We start from the raw sequence: 24494 nt of genomic DNA on the forward strand, positions 1-24494 counted from the left end.
AAAAAAAAAAAAAAAAAGGAACACAATCCTAGCAATTCATCAAATAGAATTATTGGCACCATGTTTCCACACAAGGACATCCTATCATGTGTTTCCTTAATATCCCATCAAAGCATTCTGTACCACCCTTGTTCTCAACTTTTTTCACTAGAAACATACCTGGAGTAACTCCCATTAGTATTAACAACTTATTAAGAGATGGAAAAGGGGGAAAGTGTGTTCTAGAAGATAACCAACTATAAGTCCCTTGTGCCCCCTCACAAACACGGCCAGAACAATTAATAAATAACCACATTTTAATGAAAATAACTGAAGAAGAGCAGCAGAGTCTATCCATGGAGTAACAGAAACCCTGGTGAGCACAGAAACCCAGGATGGTCACATAGAGAACAGAAGGAAACACCAGGCCTCCACCATCGCATTCCCCAGCCAGATCAGATCAGCGGGGAACAAAGAAGGACCTCCTATAGCAAGGAGTTAAGCAGAGGATCCCAGCAACCCCCATTAGCACTTTAGATACCTACAGACCTCCCAGTGTTGTACCCTGCAGTCCTCATAAGCATGAAGCCCAGCTGAAGGAACTGCCTGGAGTCCACAGAGCTATGCTCTCCCCAGAAAAGGAGCCAACAATGTGCTCTGTGGCCTGTGCAGCTACTGAACTATACCATGTTGGAACTGGAACTATGGCTGGAGTGTGTCTTGCTCTGAGAGTGAGTAGCGACAGCACTCCTTCATCCCCAATGTTACCCCAACACTGCATCCTGACATCCACATGCTGAAATGCAAGCAGCTGTTACAACTTTCCCAGTGCAGCCAAATAGAAATAAAGCTACTCCACCTACCCCTTTTCCATCCCCCTCAGTCAGAGCTGAAGCCATATACTGCCTCCTAGGAAAACAGTATCTTGGCTGCTTAGAGCAGTCATGCCTCCCTAAGTTCAGTCATGCACTAGCCTAAGTTGAAGCAGCACCCAGCATCCCAGGAAATGGTGCTTTTGCTGCCCAAAGTAATCATGTGCTCTAGTACCTAAGCTAAAGCACCACCCTTTATCCCAGAGAAAAGGTGCCAGAGCCACCCAGAACAGTCCTGTCCCCAAGGCCTGAGCTGAAGCAGCACATCACCCCCTAGGCAACTGGCACCCTGGCTGAACTGAGCAGCTGGACATCCAGAGCTATGCCAATGTAGTACCCACAACCCAGGGAAACAGAGCAGTAGCTGAGCTAAGACACCCCATCATACAAGCCAAACAACTTCATACTCTCCTTTCCTGAAACTAAACTAGCCCCCTAGTGTCTGAGCAGCTGAGAAACACCTCTTCCTAGGAAATGCAGTCATAGCTATGCTATTTACTGTCCCCACCCTAGGCCCAAATGACAGCTGTGCTCCACCAGTCTAGGTTACTTACTGCTGCTGCACCTAGACGCACAAAGTCTGGGATTCTGCCAAGCCCCACTAGCACACGGTCTAGAGTCACTACTACACGATGCCTCATCCCCTGGGACCTAGGTTGCCACTAAGCCCTACTGGCTCAGGTTCCTGGATGGCAACCATAGCCTGCTCCCCAGGCCCAAATGTTAAGGGCATGCCTTCTTCTCTGGAGTCAGGCTAGAGCTGTGCCCTGCCCCTCTGGGGCAGGATCATAGCTACAACTCAGCTACCTGAACCCCAGCTGCTAAGGGGTACCTTGGCTCTATGTACAGCCCACACCCAACCCTACCGCAGAGAAACAAGCACCCCAAGACCCAGGTGCCACAGGTTTGCAAGACCCTGAGCCTAGGACCCTGGCCCCACATCCACTTTAAACACCTGTACCAGGGAACCCAGTGCTGCAGTAGGCCTTCTTATAGGCCATGTCAGATTTGATACCCAGAGGGATCCCCCTAGGCTATGTCTTCCCATTGTGGAGAAAATAAGAATGAGGAAGACACTAAAAGCCCTTGACACTGAATATTAGCAACCTATGCCACCACCACCACTACTTCCACAAACTTCTATGGACTAGGTAGCTGAGGCACCCAGAGTTACTGCTCACCCTGAATGCATCTGAAGATGCTGCATGGAAACTGTACATCATCCTTGCTAGGCACAGTGGCACCCTCCTGTAATCCCTGCTACTTAGGAGGCTCACTATACCTATTGAAAAAGTCACCACATGCTTCCCAACTAGCAGACTAAAACCCAATTGCAAATGAAAGTCTTTCTCTATGGAAACCAGAAAGATTGGAAGAAAGAGTATTTCCACCAAGTGCACAAATTAATGCAGGCTCACAAGAAACACAAAAAAGCAAGCAAATATGACACCACCAAAGGAATATAATGAGTCTCTAGTAACAGACCCAAATGAAAAGAAAATCAATGATGTGCTGGAAAAGAAATGCAAAATAATTATCTGAAGGAAATTCAATGAGATATAAGAAAATATATATATAGACAATTCAACAGAATCAGGAAAACAATTCATGCTTTAAATGAGAAATTCAACAGAGATAGGAATCATAAAAAAAAACAACCAGAAATCCTACAGCTATTGAATTCAATGAATGAAATAAAAAAATACAATAGAGAGCTTTGACATCAGACTTTGTCAAGCAGAAGACTTTCTGAACTTGAAGATAGGTCATTTGAAATTACCCACTCAGCACCGGGTGCGGTGCCTCATGCCTGTAATCCCAGCACTTTGGGAGGCTGAGGCAGGTGAATCACCTGAGGTTGGGAGTTCGAGACCAGCCTGACCAACATGGAGAAATCCCATCTCTATTAAAAATACAAAATTAGCTGGGCGTGGTGGCACATGCCTGTAATCCCAGCTATCAGGAGGCTGAGGCAGGAGAATCACTTGAGCCTGGGAGGCGGAAGTTGCAGTGAGCCGAGATTGTACCAGTGCACTCCAGCCTGGGCAACAAGAGCAAAACTCCGTCTCAAACACACACACACACACACACACACACACACACACACACACACACACATATATGGCTCACTCAGAAGGGGAAAAAAAGAAATAACAATGAAAAAGAATGAAGAAAGCCTGTAAGATTTATGGGACATCATTAAATCAACAAATATTTTTATCGTCAAGAATCCAGAAGAAGAGGAGAAGGGAAAGAGGATAGAAAACTTATTTAACAAAATATAGCTGAAAACGTCCTAAATCTGTGGAGAGATAAAGACATCCAGATCCAGGAAATCAAAGGTCTCCAAATATATCCAACTCAAAAGATCCTTCCTAATTTGTCAAAAGTTAAAGACAAAGAATTAAAATAACAGCAAAACAAAAGCATCAAGTCACATATAAGGAAGTCCACATTAGACTAATAGCAGATTTCTCTGCAGAAACCTTACAGGCCAGGTAAGAAGGGAATGATATATTTAAAGTGCTGAAAGAAAAAAAAAATTGCCAACCAAAAATACCACATGCAGCAAAGCTATCCTTCAAGAATGAGGGAGAAATAAAGCCTTTTCCAGACAAACAGAAGCTGAACACCAGCTTCTTAGCCTTCTTTTATCTTTTCACCAGAGCAACTCAACCCCTGGACTTCCTGTATTAAGAATATAAGGTGGCTGGGCATGGTGGCTCATGCCTATAATCCCAGCACTCTGGGAGGCCAAGGCTGGAGGATTGCTTGAGCCCAGGAGTTCAAAACCAGCCTGAGAAATATAGCAAGATGCCATCTCTGCAAAAAAATTAAAATTAGCTAGGTGTGGTGGCACATGCATGTGGTCCCAGCTACTCAGGAGGCCAAGGCAGGAAGATCACTTGAGCCCAGGAGGTCAAGGCTACAGTGAACCATGATCGTGCCACTGCACTCCAGCCTGGGTGACAGACCGAGACCTTGTGTCAAAAGAAAAAATACATTTTTAAATTTTATTTAAAAGGAAAAGAACATAAAGTGGCAGTGATAGCAACAACAGAATACCAAGGATAGTCTCCATGTCCACTGTATTCTTTGCAGAACCCCTACCATCTTGTAATTTTCTGAGATGATCAGGTGACCAAGTTTGTTGTTGTTGTTTTTTATTCTATAGTTATCATGTGATGTAAAACTGGATCCTCGTCCAGAATACCATCGGTGTATACTAACTTGGCATCACCAAGAACCACTGCCTTGGGCACAGAGTACAGGTTAGTCATTCATATCTACAAATATTCCTAGGCACCTATCCTGTTAAAACACAAATTTATATATGATCTTTCTTGGTTATAACTGATTTTATAATTATTACACATTTTCCTTTTTGAAAAGTTAGATGAGTTAAATTATTCCTAAACAGTATGACAAAAGTTAAAAAATAATTATTAGAAGTTTACTTATTTTATTGAGCCATATTTTCTAGGTAAACATTTAGAATGTCCACATATCATTGACTAATATCCTGTAATAAATCTAGAATTACAGAAGATTTGATATGTTTCTTCACCCCGTAAGTTCTGAGTATAACTTTGTAGGAAAAGGAGGAGATTCTAGCTATACCATCCTGAAATGTGAGGTGAAAGCCTAATTTATAATATGATTCTCTGTAGCCTCTACTATACCCTAGTTACTGGTAAATTTGAAGGGCAGAGAAATCAATATTAATCATCAGAGTTCTATAGTTACCTCTACTAGACTTAAACTGTTATTCCCAACTTTTCTAGTCATATTTTGCCTAACTTTTGATGTGACTCCAGAAGAATTGGAGTACTCTTAAACAAAGATCCTACCAAGTGAAAACATCAACATAACAGTGACAAAGTTCATGCCATCAGAGAGACCTGCATTCAGATTGGCCACCAACCTAGTTAGCAGGATCCTAGGCAAGTTACCTAAGACTTCTTTGAGTTTCATGAGAATCAAATAAGGTGCTTAAGTTAACTGCCTAATACTTTGGCAGTTAGTAAAGAAATGGTAGCTGCTACTGTTATTGTCATCATTATTTTAATAGGCTTTTTAAAGCCTCCCTTTTCCGACATGCATAACATTTCAGCCTGAATTGAGAAATTCTGTGGCATTTTCCATAATGCTATAAAATCTTGGTTTTACTCTTTCAGGCAAAAATTTCTAATGTTTATTTTTAAAGTTTGAATGAGCAGGTGGTAGGATATAATAGCATGGCCACCTGAAAAGGGTACTGGAAAGTCTGATCATCTCTTCTCCTCTTAAAGACCTGCATTTCTGTCCGTTTTCATTTTGAAAAGGTCTACAAGGCCCCAAATGTATATGCCATGATGCTTGTGCTGCTGTAGTAAGACTATTTCTTTCTAGGTAATCAAATGAGCAGCCGTCTGATGAGCATGCGCAGTGCCAATGGATTGTTGATGCTACCTCCAAAGACAGAACAGTACGTGGAGCTCCACAAAGGCGAGGTGGTGGATGTCATGGTCATTGGACGGCTATGATGGTCACCAGCAGGAGAAAGCTTTGATGCATGTCCACATATCATTGACTGTATCCTGTAATATGCAACGGCACAGCTAGTTTTCCTGATTTGGATGAAAGTTGATCTGTATAGTCAACATCTGGAACTATATTTCAAATGAATTTAAATATCTTTTAAAGAAAAAAACACCTAAAAATAAATCTTAACAGACAATTCTATTCTGATTATATCAAGGCAAATTTTTCCTTTCTTGCAAATTGCTTTGTGTGTTCAATGCTAGGTCTGATAGCGATAGCTTTTAGTAGACAGCGGTAGGTGCCTGCAGAACTTGTGTTTTTCTCATCTTTAAAATACAACTACTTATGCTCTTAAATCAAGGCTGTCTGCTTATTTATACTAGCGTAGGCAACACTTGGATTTCCCTTCTTAGTATGCTTCATAACTGCTTTACAGAGAGCTTTTGCTTGTTCCTTCTCATGTATCTCGTGTTTATGTGCACAGTGCCAAAAGAAGACTGACTGGGTGGAGGCTCTGCCTTGCCTCGAGAACCATCCCCTGCAGAGCATCCAGGGAGGTTTCTCGCCCCAATAGCCTCATGGCACAGTACTCTTGGGCGGTAACTGGATACCTTTTATTTGAACCAACAAACTGAAGAAAAATGCTTCCTTAAGTGCTGACAGCCTTTTTAACCAATACATTTAAAATTGTACAGAACAAAAAAATAAAATCAAAGACTGATCTTGTACAGATATTAGTGTTACCAGCATTCACGTGGAAATCAAGAGCAAAGACAAAATAATGTTAAACAACTCTGTACCATAACATTTTCTGTAATGATACTGAAACTTAATGAATAAAAAAAAATTCCTTGATCATTATTTAAAAATGTATTGTATTGGCCTCATTATTAAAAAAGAGAGGAATGTCATGCCATTCTGATAGGGTTCTGCCTGGATAAAAGAAATAGCCTGGATAAAAGGAATAGTTAAGATGGCCTACCAAGGAGATTTAAAATATGGTATATTATAACTCTATATCTTATTACAATGTTTGGGGAAAAATGTGATCATAGCATTGCGATCTATAGAGTTGTGAAAATACAGATGAGAAGGTAGGAGAACCTGAAATTGGTCTGGTGTTTCCAGTCATAGATGGAGAACAGCAAGCAAATTTACAGGAAGGATATTAATGACTTAGAAAAAAAATTTATTTTAGATGCCATAAAAGCCAATTTTAAACATCTACCGTTCTTTGAAACGGAGAAAAAAATAACGAACCAAAAAAATTGCAGATGAGCACCTCAAAAATTTCTTTTTGAGAGGGAGTCTCTCTCTGTCGCCAGGCTGGAGTGCAGTGGCACGATCTCAGCTCACTGCAACCTCCGCCTCCCAGGTTCAAGTGATTCTCCTACCTCAGCTTCCCAAGTAGCTGGACTACAGGCATGCACCACCACACTCAGCTAATTTTTGTATTTTTTTTTTAGTAAAGATGGGGTTTTACCATGTTGGCCAGGATGGTCTCAATCTCTTGACCTTGTGATCCACCTGCCTCGGCCTCCCAAAGTGCTGGGATTACAGGCGTGAGCCACCGCTCCCAGCCATACCTCGAAATTTTTTAACCATGTTAGAAAGGAAATGAGAAATGGAGAAAAAAAAATCTGTGCTGACCATAGAAAATACAATAAGTAAAATATACTCTATCTACAATGGCTCCTTTAATAAAAAAATTAGGGGCCCTTTTCAAATGGTGGTAACAGAAGGATGTTAAATATACTGTAAAATGTGCTCAGGAAACTAAACTACAAATTTGGCCTAATAGTAAACAAAATGTTAAGGGATGGTAAATAAAGGCAAAATAGTAAACAAATATTTGATACTGATATGTGATATTTTCATTTTATATTTACAGTTGAAGAATGTAAGGTTAGTTAATAGAGGTCAAATGGAAGAGTATGCAAAGAATCCCTTTATCTACATTCAGGAAATATTTGTTAAGCATCTACTGTGTTCTTGGGTACAAAGTACATCATCCTACTATTTACAGACATTAATAGGGCAGAGTACCTAACATTATACTTCATTAGGGAGATAACAAAAATGTATGCAAATAACCATAACATTTAATATATTTGATATTATAATATAGAGTGTATAGAATGTGATAAATGCTATAATACAGCTTTTAAGGGTTGGATGAATTCAGATGAGATTTCAAGGTGTAAGATGGCATATTAGTGGGTCTTTTTATTTTTAGAGACACAGTCTCGCTCTACTGCCCAGGCTGGAGTGCAGCATCATGGTCATAGTGCACTACACCCCCAAACTCCTGGCCTCAAGTGATCTTCCTGCATTGGACTCCCAGAGTGCTGGAATTACAGGTGTGAGCCACTATGCCCGCTGACATTAGTGGTTCTTGAAGGAAGGGTAGAATTTTGAAGACGATAGCATAGGAAACAGGTATTCCAAAAACAAAGAATAATAATTGTTTTATTATAGAATATACAGTCTATTTTTTTTTTTTTTTTTTTTTTTTGAGACGGAGTCTAACTCTATCACCAGTCTGGAGCGCAATGGCACGATCTTGGCTCACTGCAACCTCCAACTCCCTGGTTCAAGCAATTCTCCTGCCTCAGCCTCCCAAGTAGGTGGGATTACAGGCACACACCCTTATGCCCAGCCAGTTTTTGTATTTTTAGTAGAGACGGAGTTCACCACATTGGCCAGGATGGTCTCTGGTCTCAATCTCCTGACCTCGTGATCCACCCACCTCAGCCTGCCAAAGTGCTGGGATTTACAGGTGTGAGCTACCACGCCTGACCTATATTTTTTCTTTTTTTGAGATAAGGTTTTACTCTGTCTCCCAGGCTGGAGTGCTGATCTGAGCTCACTACAGCCTTGACCTCCCTGGGCTCAAGTGATGCTTCCATGTCAGCCTCCTGAGTAGCTATGCACATGCTTTATTTTGTTCTGTTTTGTTTTTTGTCTTTTACAGAGATAGGCTGGTCTCAAACTCCTGGGCTTAAGTGATCCACCCATCTCAGCCTCCCACAGTGCTGAAATTACAGGCATGAACCACCAACCTCAGACTACAGTCTATCTTCTTAAACTCTTAAGTTATAGAAACAAAATAGGTATATGATGTTTGTAAGACTGAAAAGGTACTGATTTAAGGCCCAAACTATAAAGTTCTGAAATAAGAGTCTAGATTTATTCTAGAGGCAATAAAACCATTAGAGATTCTTGATTAGGGAAGTATCATGATCAGAGACATCCTTTTAGGGAAAATGCTTTGGCAGCCTTGAGTCAGATAGACTGCAATGAAGAGAAACAAGTGAGAGACACCACTTAAGAAGTTATAGCAATTGTGCAGGTGAGGGGTAGAGGTGATGGTGACAGGATGGTCTGGACAGATGGATACATCTCTGGAGATGAAAGAACGGAAAGAATTTTATGGCTGATTTCAGGTTTTGGAAAGGAAGTAAGGGAGAGATGATTCAAAGTCTCCCCTCTTGGCTGACTGAGAAAATGTTAAACATTAACAAAAAGTAAGAAAAATTAGTTTTATGGAGGAGTTGATGAGTTTGAGCATGTGTTTGAGATGCCAGGAGTGCTAAGATAGATACGTCCCAATGGCATTTGAAACTACAGGTTAGGAGTTCACAAAAGAGTTACTGACTGGATAAACTCTGGAAATCATTCACATAAAGGTGGTATCTGAAATGCAAGCGTGGATGGAAAAGATTATCCAGAAAAGGCTTGCCAAGAGAAGAGGACAAGCCTTGGGATGTTGGAGGAAAAAGCCATGAATGGAATGAGGGGAAAATAGTTTGAAGAAGAGAAGAGAAGGGAGTGCAGCGTTTCACAAACCAAGGAGAAAAGTCTCAAGAAGGAAGGATAATCAACTGTAAATGCAAAAGAAATACCAAAAAGGATGAAAGCTCCAAAAGTCTTAATTGATTAGGCTATTATTTGTAAACTGTAAGAGTACAATTTTAGTAGTGGCTTAAGAGCAAAAGCCACATGGCAAAATAGAAACTGTGAACATGAATTCTTCAGAATCTGTGTGTGAAAAAAGACACAAAATGCTAGCATGAACTGATAACAAGGTAGAGGGAAGATTTGTTTTGTGTGTTTTGAAAAAGAAACAAGAGTGGTGGGCATATTAACAATGAAAGAAGGGCTGGATTTAAGAACCCTGGTGGCCCAATTCAGCTGGAAAAAAAAGGGACATTTTTCCTTCTGAGTTAGAAAAGGGAGAAGATATGAACACGTTTGAAGTGGATACAAAGGAAATGTCAGTTAAATGTTAAAATTCAATAAAATATCTCTACTTGGCACAGTGAACATCAATTTCATCTAATCTATTTGCATTCATTTTACTAAACTTAAGAATTAAGCATATATGACATATTACAAGTCTTTTTTATCTTAGTAGTTGATACTTACCTAAAAGCTATAGAAGAAAAGTTTTCAGGTTTTGATTTGTAGCTGTATAAAAGTTAAGCAGTTCCTTTTTAACCAGATTTTTTGGTTCTATGGTTTGGTTGTTTCAAATCATATCACACAATGAAAAAAGAACATACGCAGGTGAAGTTTATCAAGTAAATGCTTGGTGATGTTGCATGTTTCAGCAGGTGGATTCTTTTGGATGACTTTCATATTTAAAATTATTTGCTAACCAACAAAATTTTAAAGATCTAACCTGTTGGCTTCATGAAACCTTAACAAGTAAGTCATTATTTCCAATTATAGAAAATGGGGTAGAGGGTTATTTAAGTACAGAATTCAAAGTAAATAAACTGTATATCTTGTTATTCCAGTGATGATGGGTCTACATTAAATACTGCATTGCATTCTAACGTTTATAAGAAACATTATGCTTGACTCTCTGAGTTATATTGTTAGAGAATTTACCAATAAGTTGGCCTACAACCAAAAAGTTAAAGACTTGCTCAATCCTGTCCATTTTGTATGGCCAGTTACCAGTATTTCTCCTGCAGTCTTTTGAAATAATTCATTTTATTTAACGAGCATTTATTAAGCTCCTACAGTATGCCAGGCTCCATGTTAGGCACTGAGAATACCATGATAAATGAGACAGTCTCTGATATCTAAGTGAAGGAGAGAGATTATGAGAAAGGAAAACAATTTAAATGCAGGTTGGGAAAAGTATGTGAAAAACATTCAGTGACATGTTAGACAGTGACTGGGTGGAGGCCTAAATCAGATTCAGTGGTTGTGTCAGGATCCAGCCATTTAAAAAGAAGCAGAAATTACACTAAGTATTTGAATAGAGGGGCTTCAATGCAGGAATATGTTAAATAGGTGTGGGAGGCCTAGAAAAAAAGCAAAAAGGAAACAGATACCAGAGACAACTAGAGGAAGCAATTATCCTAGGGCTGGTGATTTGGGAGGGAAAGGTTAGGGGAATCAGAACCTAGAAGCTCAGAGGTCAGACCCTTTGGAGCTAGGATTCAGCCCTCTTAAGGAGAGGGCACTGCCCAGTTGCCAATTCTGAGAACTCCAAAAACAAAAACAAAACAACCAAAATGCAGGCTAGAACCAGTTGTTGTTGCCCAGGTGATACTGACAGAAACAGCGGGCCAACTAGAAAAAACACGATTCCCTTCTTTCCTCCTATTTTCCAAACTCCTCTGGTCTAATGCAACCTATTGCTGAACTTAACAGAAAGCCAGCTGGAGAAAGAAATGTAGTTTGCAGAGCCCCAGTGAGTCAATGCAGAGTATGCTGTGGTGCATTTGCAGCTGAGAGACGATAAATGACTGATTTAGAAACAGCTCTCTAAACAGGTGACATCTGAGCTGGGTTCTGAAAAACAAAAATAAGCCCACATGTGAAGATCTGGGAGATAAGCATTTCAGAACAGGAAACGGCTTAACAAATGCAACATCAGGAAGGAGGAAGAAGTATGATAAGGGAGTGGTGTAAGTGGTCTGAAATATAGTTGGAGAGAACTGAAGCCAGGATGGAGCCAGATCATGCTCACAAATATATAGGCTCTTGAGTTTAATACTAAATATATACACACACCTTATGATACATGTCACATATTCTAAAAGCATTAGGAAGGCAATGAAAATTTTAAAAAGAAAAAAATCACTTACTAAACACCAGTTGAATATTAGGCACCATGCTAACCAAGGGTTCCGGCAAACAAGCACCTCATTCTTTCTGCCTCCTACACCTGTTCCTCTGCCTATAGTTTGTTTCCTGGTTAATGGCACTTTCATTCACCCAGCTTCCCAAACCTCTGAGTCACCTTACTTTTCACTCCCCACATCCAGTGAGTAAACCAAATTCTATGGACTCTACTAATAGTTCCCAAGTCAACCCCCTCCTTTCCATTGACACTGCCAGTGCCACTGCCTTGGCTTCTCCATCTCCAGCATTGCCCTTCCCAAATCTATCCTTCACCCTGCTCTCAGAATGAGCAATTCATAACACAAATCTCTGAATCTCCAGCACCTAGTTATGGCTTTCAACCCCTCCATGATCTAGGCCGTTCCTCCGTAAGCTTCATTTTTTCTCCCCTCCAACTTTATGTGACACCAGACCATTCGTAGTTACCCCTCATACCTTGTCATTTTATGCCTCTGTGCCTTTGCTCAGGCTAATCTTTCAGGATTTAGCTTGGACATTAGGTCCTCCATGAAGCCTTCCCTAAATCCCCCAATTGGACTAAATGCCCTTCATCTGTGCTCCTAGAATCTCCTGTAGCCGTCTGTCTTATCACTATATCACACTGAAATTATCCATTTACATGACCCCTTCTCCACTTGATGGCAAACTTCTTGAGTTCAGAAACTGTTCATCTTTGTGGTCCAGCATGCCATGGTGCCCAGGAAATAGTAAATACTCATTACTGAGCTCACGAAAAGAATGTACCTTGCATTGCACTCACCAGGGACCCAGGGACCAAACGTGGCAGGAGACCTTCATATTCCAAGCTTAAGACATGCAGCTAAGAGGATCCCATGTAGGCATGAACAGGCAGGCCCATCTCATGAGAGACAAAGAGGTTTAATTGCTCACGAACCTCACTGACAAAGTGCCACGAATTCAGACTTTCAATCTCCAAATGAAGTTATACAATTTTATATTTTGTGCATCTTTAAAAGCATTTTAAAGATGGTTTTGAAGATAAATATTTAAAATATACCATTATTTGTATTTTGTTCTTTTGGTATTTCTTCTCTTTTTAATATATCAGTAGCCATATGAAAGTGAAATAATACCAAAGTTTAATCAAGGTACCACAGAATTAAACTGATAGCATCAACAGTGAAGAGATCAGATCTGTGCAAAAATATTTCCTGGCCCTTGGGCAGGATGAACAGGAGCATGGCAAATTGTGATCATGCAATAAATATGCTGAATGAAGAAATCCTATTCAATGGAATTAGGTATGACCAGAGGCTGTCCATCCAAAAGATGGCAAGATGGCACTCAGCGTAGAATAAGGGAAATGGAGCATCTGAGACAAGAATAATAGGGGAACCCCTTGGAATGTGCAGAAAGAGACTGAGCCAATCACATGCATTGAACCACCACCAGAGCCTGATATCATTAAATATTCATATATCCAGTCCTCAACTGCCTCCCTCCCTCCTTTTCTTCCTTCCTATAGAGATGAAGTCTGACTATGTTGCCCAGGTTGGTCTCAACCTCCTGGGATTAAACAATCCTCCTGCCTCGACCATTCTTTTGAAGTTTTATTCACAGAGGCTCAAGGTGCCTTAAATATGTTTAAGTCTCTGAAACTTAGGATATAGGGAAATTGAATGATAAATTATTGTAGGGGCTACATTGCAACATATTAAAACTTATGTATAAGGCTTATGAGGCCGGGACATGAAAATTACTGAGGCATTGTGTATGTTATTTGTGCATGGGAATGAAACTCCTTGACCCTGAAAACAGGACAGGGAGTGGAGTGTGTGGTAAGGAAAGCTAAAAACAGCCTCCTGAGAATGCAGCTCAAATGTTGTGCAAGGTCACAAGTGCCTCAGCAACCCACCTCAAATGACCATCTAGTAGATGTTTGTAGTTAACACAAGCCCTTTCAATAAATACTTGGTGGACAGATGCTGGGGCAGACTCTTTTGGAAGAGCTACCCCCAACCCCGCTCAACTGGAACTGTCTGAGTACTTCATTCTTGGCATTCGCTGCAAGCTATAAGCTCTGCAAGTGGCGGCCCCAATGGGATCACCTTGAATTTATGCATGAAGGAGAAGAGCTCATCAATTTTAGGGGAACCCCGGAAAGGAGAGTCCTGACTCCAATCAGGAGGATAGGACGCATGGATAAAATATCAGGGGTTAGGTTATCATGGGTCAAGAAATGACCAAAGAGCAGAAAGTATTTTTTAAAACAGTGCAACAGCTACTTAAGGCTATCCAGTGCACTATAGAGCCTGGAGCTCTACACAAGCTTATGCTCTTAATTCGGCAGGAATGCCGTTGTTTTCCTAATCAAAGAACCTTAGATTTAGAGTTATGGGAGCAGGTACGTTGCTGCCTCAAAAGAGGATATAAGCAAGGTCATTTTTCTAATGTTACTATTTTGACCACCTGGGCACTGGTACGCTCTGCATTGTATCCTTTTATCTACCAGATTGCAATGAGTCAGACTGCCCATCTTCTCCATTTGAAGGGAATTCAGGAGATTAAAAGGAGAAGGGAAAACAGAAACCAGAACAACGAGGAGAGACTTTTCTCCCTGCTTCATTCCCTTCCATGGAGAATAAGGAAGAGGCTTTTTCTAGTGAGGATAAAAACTGATCGGAGCCTTTTCCTCCTGCAGTAGAAAAGCTATTGGCCTCTTTTCCTCTACCCTTAAAGGGATCTGAATCTGTTGTCCACGTTCAGGCAACAGAACCTCCCATCCCGCTTGAGGAGTATGGAGGCCGCCAAGGGATGGTTCTTAGATAAGACCCCTGGTCAGCGAACATCTATATGATCGAGTGGCCGCGTCTCCTTGACAAACATCCCTGCTGGAGGAGTGCCTCCAGGAAGGAAGGAAAGTGGCTAATTATGATTGTCTTCCTAATATGCAAGTTCTCACTTCCTACTTCCAGCATCAACCTTTCTGGCCTTGTCTTTTTCTGTTTCCCTGGAGTGTAAGAGGAAGTTGCATGCTGCCTCCGGGTTTTATCCCAGATAGCTCTGGATTTCTTGCTGCCCACAGACGCCTGGGGCAGGAGAGTTGCTAAGATGCCATGCAGTGCCCATTTAGTCAGTGGCAGTCTAGGCAAGTTGCCCCTTTCTGGGTTTGTGGTGATGGAGGGGAGGCCAAGAGGCACAGACCGAGTCCCCAGGTGGCTGCAGGTAGCTCCAGCATGGTTCTGAGGATCCTCCTCACCATGGTCACCTGCCTTAGTAACTGTGCCCAGAAAGTGACCTGCTGCTTGCTGTACTGCTGCTTTTCCTACTTCTGCCCTTCTCTGCTACCCCTCGGATGTCTCAGTTGACAAGCAGTTCCTTGTCTTCCCTAGCTCCCTAGGGAAAGGGCTAAGAAACAGTCCATGTGCACCCCCGACTTTACTAGCCTAAGGTGAGCAGGGGAGTATACAACAGTGCAACAGCTACTTAAGGCTATCCAGTGCACTGTAGAGCCTGGAGCTCTACACAAGCTTATGCTCTTAATTTGGCAGGAATACCATTGGTTTCCTGATCAAGGAACCTTAAATTTAACAGAGCTCTGGGGGAGAAGCCTGCTAATAAGGGGTGCTCTCCCATAGCCATATGTTAAATGCTAACCAGGCTAAGGTGGATGATCTCTGCCATCTGCTGTCATCTTCAGAAGATAAACTCAGCAGTAAGGAATGTTTATTTTGCCTTTTTTATAAAATGTTTAAAAACACTGTGGCTGGGAAACTTCAAAGAAGACCCTGTGCTGCATGTCTGCCCCTCCCCTGAGCCTCTCTGCTTTTGGGTAAAAATAATACAAAGCCCAGTATGTTTTCAGTACCTTACCTAACAGGGTTGGCTCCAAGCATAGGTGACCTGGAGGATGAGCGGAGTCGTCTCCTCCCAGCCTGTTACCTCGCCTCCTGCCTCTGCACTTACACGTGCACTTTACCACCTGGTCATTCTCTAGCCTCCTAACTACCACTTGTAGTCTTCCTCTCTTCCTTCCTTTCAGGGTAAGGGCAGCAACAGGTGGCAGACTATTAAAAAAGGAGGCTGCCTACGGAGCCTGAAACGAATTAAAAAAAAACACACGCCACAGCCCTGCTTTCCCAAGCTCGCTTCTAAAACATTACAGCTAAAGGATAATGCTGGAAGAGTGCCAGCAGCTAAAAACATTTTTTAAAGTTTTTTTCTTTTTTTTTTCTTTCTTTACACACTTAAGCTAACTCAATGCAGGTTTATTATCCTGGTGACTTGTAGTCACGTTCTAATGACTTTCAAGAGCCAAAATATGGTAAAAATTACATAAAATATCGGTCCTTTCCATGCCTTAGTTTAGCAAGTAAGCTGTATCTTTTGCCATTTCTGTATTTTAGGGGCTGTTTACCCATCTCATAATCCCTCTAAACATATACAAAAGACCACAAATTTAATAGTTTCCCTTATAAAGGGGCACCGGCATGTGTCCAGTGACCAGGATATGATTCTGCTACTCTTTTCCTACTGGTAAGCAAGGAACAATTTCATACTCTTAGTTTGTGATCTTCATTGGCAAGTAGCAATGACTGACTTTATTGATAATATCAGCTTCCATTTACCAGTCTCTAAGCTCCTGAACTTTTTACAAACTGTGCCTATTAAATTTGTATCTATTGTTTTCTCTGAGCCTTTGTTTCATGCCACTACTGTCTTTACAGATGGTTCAGGAAAAAACAACTAAAAGCAGTTATAGTGTGGCACAATGCCGTGCAAAACTGGCAACACAAAATCCAGGAACATTTTAGAACTATGCAATAGGCAGAGTTGGGTGCCCTAATATTGGCTTTACAAACTTTTCCTCACCACAATATAAATATAGTTAGTGTTACTGCTTATGCTATGTATAGTATTGCTCATTTAGATCTTGCACATGTGAAGGGTATTACTAATGAACCTCTATTAGCTTTATTTCTTGCAGCACAAGAGCTCCTCTGTGCCCATCGTCACCATCTTTATATCAACCATATTCACTCTCATTCTAGGTTACCTGGTCCCTTATCAGAAGGGAATGCTCGAGCCCATGCTCTATTATGACCACAAATGTGGTTTGTAGACTTTCCTGCTTTTTTGCAAGCTGAAGCTAATCATGCCTTTTTTTCATCAAAATGCTCACAGTCTTAAACAATAGTTTCATTTAACACTTGCTCAAGCTCACATAATTATTAAAACTGGTCCTAATTGCCAATGGCATTCTCTGTCTCCTTTTTCCTTAGGACTTGGTGCCAACCCACAAGATCTGGTGCCTAATGCTATCTGGCAAACTGAAGTTACTCAGTATCCACCTTTGGACATTTTAAATTTCTCCACGTTACCATGGACACTTATACAGGCTTAACACATGCTACCCCCAAGACCACAGAAAAAACTAGAGATGCAATTGCTCATTTGTTTGAATATGACTTTAGGCCTTCCACAAACTGTAGAAACCAATAATGGACCTTACTATCTTAGTGCTCAATTTACATATGCATTGCAACTTTGACACATACAACACAAGACTAGTATTTCTTATAACTCAACTGGTTAGGTTGTTGTTGAACAAGCACATTAAACTCTTAAAGTATGTCTTAATTAACAAAAAAGGGGGAATATAGGGCTCTCTCCTTGAGAACAGGACCTGTCGTTGGAGAATCAACCCGCAATGATAGTGATAATTTGGAAAGCATCTGACATTACCTAAGGACAGCTAAAGAAATTGGATCAACAAGCAACTATCTGGCTTGCTGCCATGGAAGCCCCTGCAATTGCAGAGAACCGGTTTCTTACGTATCTTATGGTAACTGGAGAAACTTCTGAGAAAGTAAGACAGACATGGATGTTAGGGTGGCTGATAATTCTTGTTCTTTGCCAAGTGGGATCAGCTCAATAACATGTTTATTGGAGTCATGTTCTATATCCCCCTGTTTTTAATGATATTACATGGTAGAATGCTGACCTGCCTTTGTCATCTAATGATACTTCCTAAACAGGAGGTCAATAGACACCCCTGTCTTACTCCTTAACGAAAATTTGAGATGGATTAAACTTAATGACTCCTTGACTTTACTGTCTAGTAATCCCTCTCTTTGTTTTTCAACAATAGCACATGATAAGTGCGTTACTTTCATTCCTCAGGAGTATCTTTACTATCAGCCCAAAAGGGATGCTAAGCTTGCAAATTTGACCTTTATTTCTGCTATTGCTACTAATCTTACTGAGGTCTCTAATGAAGTTACACAAGTGCCTGATCTTCCTATATGCCATCTGAGTAGAGACTGGTGATATAAGTTTGAGGCTGTTCAGTGGTCTCTATGCAGACAGTCTGCGCTGCATTAAGGGCCTCTGTTTGATAATGACACTTGACTTGATTGGGGTTCCCATGGTTAGCTTATGTCTGCAAATCAGACTATTGGATTTGGGAGTCCCTCCAATAGTTCTATCACCTGGTCAGAGTATGGGCTTTCAGGACCAATATTACAACTAAAAGGGAAAGAAGCTTTAAGCACTGCTCATATCCAAATTTGAAGATTAGGTCTTCCTTTTCTGGACAGGTTCTTTCACATGGTGAGTACATTAATAGTGGTGGCAACTATACCCTCTTTTTGCACAATAATGTTACTGATACAGCCCTGATTTATACTACGCACCCTTATATACTTCTGTTTGGGCAAGGTGTTCCTAACATAGAGCAGAATCAATCCTTTTATATATTAAAGTCTCTTCCAGTAGATGGTATGCTACATGCTTGTCTCATTGACATGTTACACAGTTAAATATAACCTGTGTCATGATTTTAAAACAGTGTGCAGAACTGTGGCTGCCTGTACATTTAACCCGGAATTAGGAAGGAGAGTCCACCTTGCAGTTGTTTAGAAAAGCACATCTGCAAGGAGATTATCATGACCATTTGTCTTCTCAAATTTCCATTCTTCAGTGTGAATTAAAGAAACAACTTGAAGAATAGTCGCAGTAATTACAAACAAGTACCCTTCAGCAATTACAAGAAGGCTTTCAATGGTTAAACCTGAACACTTGGTTGTCTAGGTTAAACAGACACATTTGGGGTCGTCGGCAAAGCCTGAGTCCTGCCCTCTCGCTCTCCTCCCGGGGCAGCATGAGCTTCACCACTCGCTCCACCTTCTCCACCAACTACCGGTCCCTGGGCTCCGGACTACGGCGCCCGGCAGGTCAGCAGAGCTGCCAGCGTCTATGCAGGTGCCGGGGGCTCCGGTTCCCGCATCTCCGTGACGCGCTCCGCCAGCTTCCGGAGCAGCATGGGGGTCGGGGGCCTGGCCGCGGGGATGGCCGGGGGTCTGGCAGGAATCGGAGGCATCCAGAACGAGAAGGAGGCCATGCAAAGCCTGAACGACAGCCTGGCCTCCTACCTGGACAGAGTCAGGAGCCTGGAGACCGAGAACCGAAAGCTGGAGAGCAAAATCCGGGAGCACCTGGAGAAGAAGGGACCCCAGGTCAGAGACTGGGGCCATTACTTCAAGTCCATCGAGGACCTGAGGGCTCAGATCTTGGCAAATACTGTGGACAATACCCGCATCGTTCTGCAGATTGACAATGCCTGTCTTGCTGCTGATGACTTTAGAGCCAAGTATGAGATACAGCTGGCCATGTGCCAGTCTGTGGAGAGCGACATCCATGGGCTCCGCAAGTTCATCGATGACACCAATGTCACTCGGCTGCAGCTGGAGACAGAGATCGAGGCTCTCAAGGAGGAGCTGCTCTTCCTGAAGAAGAACCATGAAGAGGAAGTAAACGGCCTACAAGCCCAGATTGCCAGCTCCGGGTTGACCGTGGAGGTAGATGCCCCCAAATCTCAGGACCTCGCCAAGATCATGGCAGAAATCCGGGCTCAATATGACGAGCTGGCTCGGAAGAACCGAGAGGAGCTGGACAAGTACTGGACTCAGCTGATTGAAGAGGGCGCCACAGTGGTCACCACACGGTCCACTGAGGTTGAAATTGCTGAGATGACGCTCATGGAGCTGAGACGTACAGTCCAGTCCTTGGAGATGGACCTGGACTCCATGAGAAATACGAAGATGAGCTTAGAGAACAGCCTGAGAGAGGTGGAGACCCGCTACGCCCTGCAGATGGAGCAGCTCAATGGGATCCTGCTGCACCTGCAGTCAGAGCTGGCACAGACCCCGGCAGAGGGACAGCACCAGGCCCAGGAGTAGGAGGCTCTGCTGAACATCAAGGTCAAGCTGGAGGCCAAGATAGCCACCTACCGCCGCCTGCTGGAAGATGGCGAGGACTTCAGTCTTAGTGATGCTCTGGACAGCAGCAACTCCGTGCAAACCATCCAAAAGACCACCACCTGCCGGATAATGGATGGCAAAGTGGTGTCTGAGACCAATGACACCAAAGTTCTGAGACATTAGGCCAGCAGAAGCAGGGGACCCTTTGGGGAGCAGGAGGCCAATAAAAAGTTCGGAGGTCAAAAAAAAAAAAAAAAAAAACACATTTGGGTGATGGCCGCTATACTTATTCTTTTTTGTATCTGCTTGCTAGGCATCTACAGATGGCTCTGTGCTGCCACCCAATGCATCTGTGACCAGGGAAGAATGATAGAAGTTTACCTTGCATTGGATGACCATTATGCTCTAAAAATTAAAGAAGGGGGAGGTGAAAGGAGTGCATGGCAACATATTAAAACTTATGTATAAGGCTTATGAGGTCAGGGCATGAAAATTACTGAGGCACTGTGTATGTTATTTGTGCATGGGAATGAAATTCCTTGACCCTGAAAACAGGACAGGGAGTGGAGTGTGTGGTGTGATAAGGAACGCTGAAAACAGCCTCCTGAGAATGCAGCTTGAATGTTGTGCAAGGTCACAAGTGCCTCAGCAACCCACCTCAAATGACCATCTAGTGGATGTTTGTAGTTAATACAAGCCCTTTCAATAAATACTTGGTGGAAGGATGCTGGAGCAGACTCTTGGAAGAGCTACCCTCTATCCCCACTCAGCTGGAACTGCCTGTGCACTTCATTCTTGGCATTCACTGAAAGCTATAAGCTCTATAATTACTATTTACATCATATTTACATCATTGATCAATGATGTAAATTGACATCGATCAATTTTCTCTCCAAGAAATCCTCTGAAAACTTCACTCCACCATCTGAATGCCCATTCCCAAGTTGCGGGGGCTCCATGGGAAAGCTGACCACACTTTCTCTCAGAGTTGGACCTGTAGGGCAGCTCCTCCCCGGTGCTCTTCTTATCTTACTTCAGAGATGATGTCAGCACATTATGATTGTGATGTAGCAGCAATAAAACAATGCCCAGAGCAGCCTGCCCTGTGCTTCTTTTACTAAGTGATTAGTTGCCTGCCAGGTAGACATAAACATCTGCTAAAGAAATGTGAAAAGAGTGAAAACGTGCTATTTGGAGATTATTCTCCTACTCGACATCCAGGAGATATCCAGAGATCTATTTCAGCCCCACCTTTTGGTAAGTGACTGTCTTGTTACTGCAATTTGGGTTTGAAACTGAAGGAGAAGGAAATGAATAGTTCAATTAATTCTGGTAACTTAAGGGGAGAATGTCTTTTTTTTCTTTTCCATCATCCTCTTCTCCTTCTAGTTTCATTTATTCAAACTCAACCTGAACAAGCAGAAAAGCTGAGAGATTTAACACCTGGTGAGTGAATTTCTTTTTCTTAGAAATAATTTCACTGAGAGTTTGAGTTTGAAATGAAAGCTTGTTTTCTGTATTGTTTTTAATTTTTTGTTTTTTTTGAGATGGAGTCTCACTCTGTCACCCAGACTGGAGTGCAATAGCGCAATCTCGGCTCACTGCAACCTCCACCTCCCAGGTTCAAGTGATTCTCCTGCCTCAGCATCCAAAGTAGCTGTGATTACAGGCACCGGCCATCATGCCCAGCTAATTTTTTGTGTGTATTTGTGTAGAGATAGGGTTTGACCATGTTGTTTTAATGAATAATGATTAATAAAAATGTAGATTAAATAAACTATATTTATTACAACCAATAAATATGGTTGCATGTACCTGTAATACCAACTACTCAGGAAGCTGATGTGGGAGGATCATTTGGGATGGGGGGGTTGAGGCTGCAGTGAGCCATGATCACACCACTGCACTCCAACCTGTGTGACAGAGACCTTATCTCAAAAAAAGACCCCAAAAATAAACAAAAAATGAAAGAAGAAAGAAGGGCTCTTTTCTGTGGCGCCCTGAAGGCATATAGCTGCTTCAAGATGAAGCTGAACATCTCCTTCCCAGCCACTGGCTGCCAGAAACTCATTGAAGTGGACGATGAACGCAAACTTCGTACTTTTTATGAGAAGTGTATGGCGACAGAAGTTGCTGCTGACGCTCTGGGTGAAGAATGGAAGGGTTATGTGGTCCGAATCAGTGGTGGGAACGACAAACAAGATTTCCCCATGAAGCAGGGTGTCTTGACCCATGGCCATGCCCACCTGCTACTGAGTAAGGGGCATTCCTGTTACAGACCAAGGAGAACTGGAGAAAGAGAAAATCAGTTCATGGTTGCATTGTGGATGCTAATCTGAGCGTTCTCAACTTGATTATTGTAAAAAAAAAAGGAGACAAGGATATTCCCTGGACTAACTGATACCACCGTGCCTCGTCGCCTCGAGCCCAAAAGAGCTAGCAGAATCCGAAAACTTTTCAATCTCTCTAAAGAAGATGATGTCCGCCAGTACGTTGTAAGAACGCCCTTAAACAAAGAAGGTAAGAAACCTAGGACCAAAGCACCCAAGATTCAGCGTCTTGTTACTCCACGTGTCCTGCAGCACAAACGGCAGCGTATTGCTCTGATGAAGCAGCATACTAAGAAAAATAAGAGGCTGCATAATATGCTAAACATTTGGCCAAGAGAATGAAGGAAGCTAAAGAGAAGCCCAGGAACAAATTGCGAACAGACACAGACTTTCATCTTTGCGAGCTTCTACTTCTAAGTCTGAATCCAGTCAGAAATAAGATTTGAGTAACAAATAAAATCAGACTCAAAAAAAAAAGAAGGAAGGAAGGAAAAAGAGAGAGAAAGAGAGACAGAGAAAGAAGAAAGAAAGAGAAAAAGAAAGAAAGAAAAAGAAAAGAAAGACAGAAGGAAGAAGAAAGAAAGAAAGAAAGAAAAGAAAGAAAGAAAGAAAAGAAAGAAAGAAGAAAGAAAAAGAAAGAAAAAGGAGGGAAGGAAGGAAGGAAAGAAGGAAGGAAGAAACGAACTGCAAAGACATATACCGAAACTTGAATACTGTCTCCAGCTATTCAGAGTGAAACTAAGGCCAGGCACAGCGGCTCACACCTATAATACTAGCACTTTGAGAGGCCAAGGTGGGCAGATTGCTTAAGGTCAGGAGTTTGAGACCAGCCTGGGCAACATTGTGAAATCCCATCTCTACAAAAAATACAAAAATTAGCCAGGCATGATGGTGCATGCCTGTGGTCCCAGCTACTCAGGAGGTTGAGGTGGGAGGATCACTTGAGCCCAGGAAGTTGAGGCTGCAGTGAGCCAAAATCACATCACTCCACTGCATTCCAGCCTGGGTGACAGAGCAAGACCCTGTAGAGAAAAAAAAGTGAACCTAGTAAATAATTTACTTTACCATTGGTAAAATATACGATGGTGTGTGTGTGTGTGTGTGTGTGTGTGTGTGTGTGTGTGGTGGTGGTGGTCAAAATGATGGCTTCACAGAACCATCCCTCTGTTTTAAGAGCCTGGACTAATGTTTCTCCCCCCAAAGATGAAATCTTGCTCTATTACCCAGGCTAGAGTGCAGTGGCACAATCTTGGCTCACTGCAACCTCTGCCTCCTGAGTTCAAGCGATCCTTCTGCCTCAGCCTCCCAAGTAGCTGGGATTACAGGCATGCATCACCAGACCTGGTTAGTTTTTATATTTTTAGTAGAGATGTTAGAGGGGTGAGGACTGTAGTGTACAGATATCTCAAATCACAGTTACAACAAAACTAGTCAAAATTTAGCATACACTTATCAGCTATACACATAATCCAAAAGTGTAGAAATAATTCCAGAACAAATGTTTAGAACATCACAGCAAAGTTGATAAAAGAGCCTGTTAACACTTTTTGCTCCTCAGCTAACCTCAACTTTGTTCAAAAAGGACGTCAGAGATGAGATCCAGTTGTGGCTGCAAATATCCCTGAATTCCTTCCTTTCCTCTCACTTCCTCCTCCCTGTCTGTGTCCTAAATCCACAGCTAAATCCACCTGTTCCCCTGGGAGATCATCCACTGTTTGCTCTCTGGAAGGAGAATTCTCAGATGCAAGGAATTCTGGTGATCTCATAAATGACAGCACTGGAAAGGGCCTTTCCCTAGTCCAAGCAGACATGTGGCATCTCCTGATTAGCAAGTGTCTGCAAACAGTAGACACACTTTCCAGAATGCGGATGTTTTCATTTTCTCAGAGTGAATTGTTTTTCCAAAATGTGCACTCTTTCACTTAACTCTGTATGAACAAGAGTGGACTGCTGTGTCTCCTCAAATCTAAGATCCACTAATTATAATATATACCATTATTGGCTGGGCGCAGTGGCTCATGCCTGTAATCCCAGTGCCCTGGGAGGCTGAGGCGGGTGGATCATGAGGTGGGTGGATCACTGGCCAACATGGTTAAACGCCATCTCTACTAAAAATACAAAAATTAGCTGGGCGTGGTGGCGTGTGCCTCTAATCCTAGCTACTTGGGTGGCTGAGGCAGGAGGATCACTTGAACCAGGGAGTCAGCGGTTACAGTGAGCTGAAATCACGCCACTGCACTGCAGCCTGGATGACAGAGAGAGACTCTGTCTCAAAAAAACAAAAATATATTTTATGTGCCACTAAGAAAGAAAACATGCTGCTAATTATATAACTTAATGCTTTATTTTAGGTTTTTTTGTTTGTTTGCGGTGCGTGTGTGTGTTGTGTGTGTGTGTGTGTGTAAGTTTGGGTGTGTTGCTTG

General features: G+C 42.2%; 1 protein-coding gene and 2 pseudogenes across 3 annotated transcripts in view; all 3 read left to right on the forward strand.

The window, feature by feature from the left end:
• The window catches only part of GPHN (gephyrin), a 339003-nt gene extending 332757 nt beyond the window's left edge, over window positions 1-6246 (forward strand). Inside the window, exons 23-24 of the mRNA XM_037728619.1 lie at window positions 4027-4123; window positions 5244-6246. Coding sequence (XP_037584547.1) covers window positions 4027-4123; window positions 5244-5377 — 231 coding nt within the window. The 3' untranslated portion in view covers window positions 5378-6246. The remainder of the gene's footprint in view (window positions 1-4026; window positions 4124-5243) is intronic.
• A 12396-nt stretch (window positions 6247-18642) lies between these two features.
• LOC108284034 lies at window positions 18643-20002 on the forward strand (annotated as a pseudogene). Its single transcript, XR_001817053.2, has one exon. The product of XR_001817053.2 is annotated as a keratin, type I cytoskeletal 18-like (transcript).
• Window positions 20003-21733: 1731 nt separating this feature from the next.
• On the forward strand, window positions 21734-22537 carry LOC108284043 (annotated as a pseudogene). Its single transcript, XR_005195815.1, has one exon. The product of XR_005195815.1 is annotated as a 40S ribosomal protein S6-like (transcript).
• The last annotated feature ends 1957 nt before the right edge of the window (window positions 22538-24494 follow it).

This window comes from Cebus imitator, unplaced genomic scaffold (assembly GCF_001604975.1).
Source record: "Cebus imitator isolate Cc_AM_T3 unplaced genomic scaffold, Cebus_imitator-1.0 Scaffold13, whole genome shotgun sequence".
Taxonomy (NCBI): domain Eukaryota; kingdom Metazoa; phylum Chordata; class Mammalia; order Primates; family Cebidae; genus Cebus; species Cebus imitator.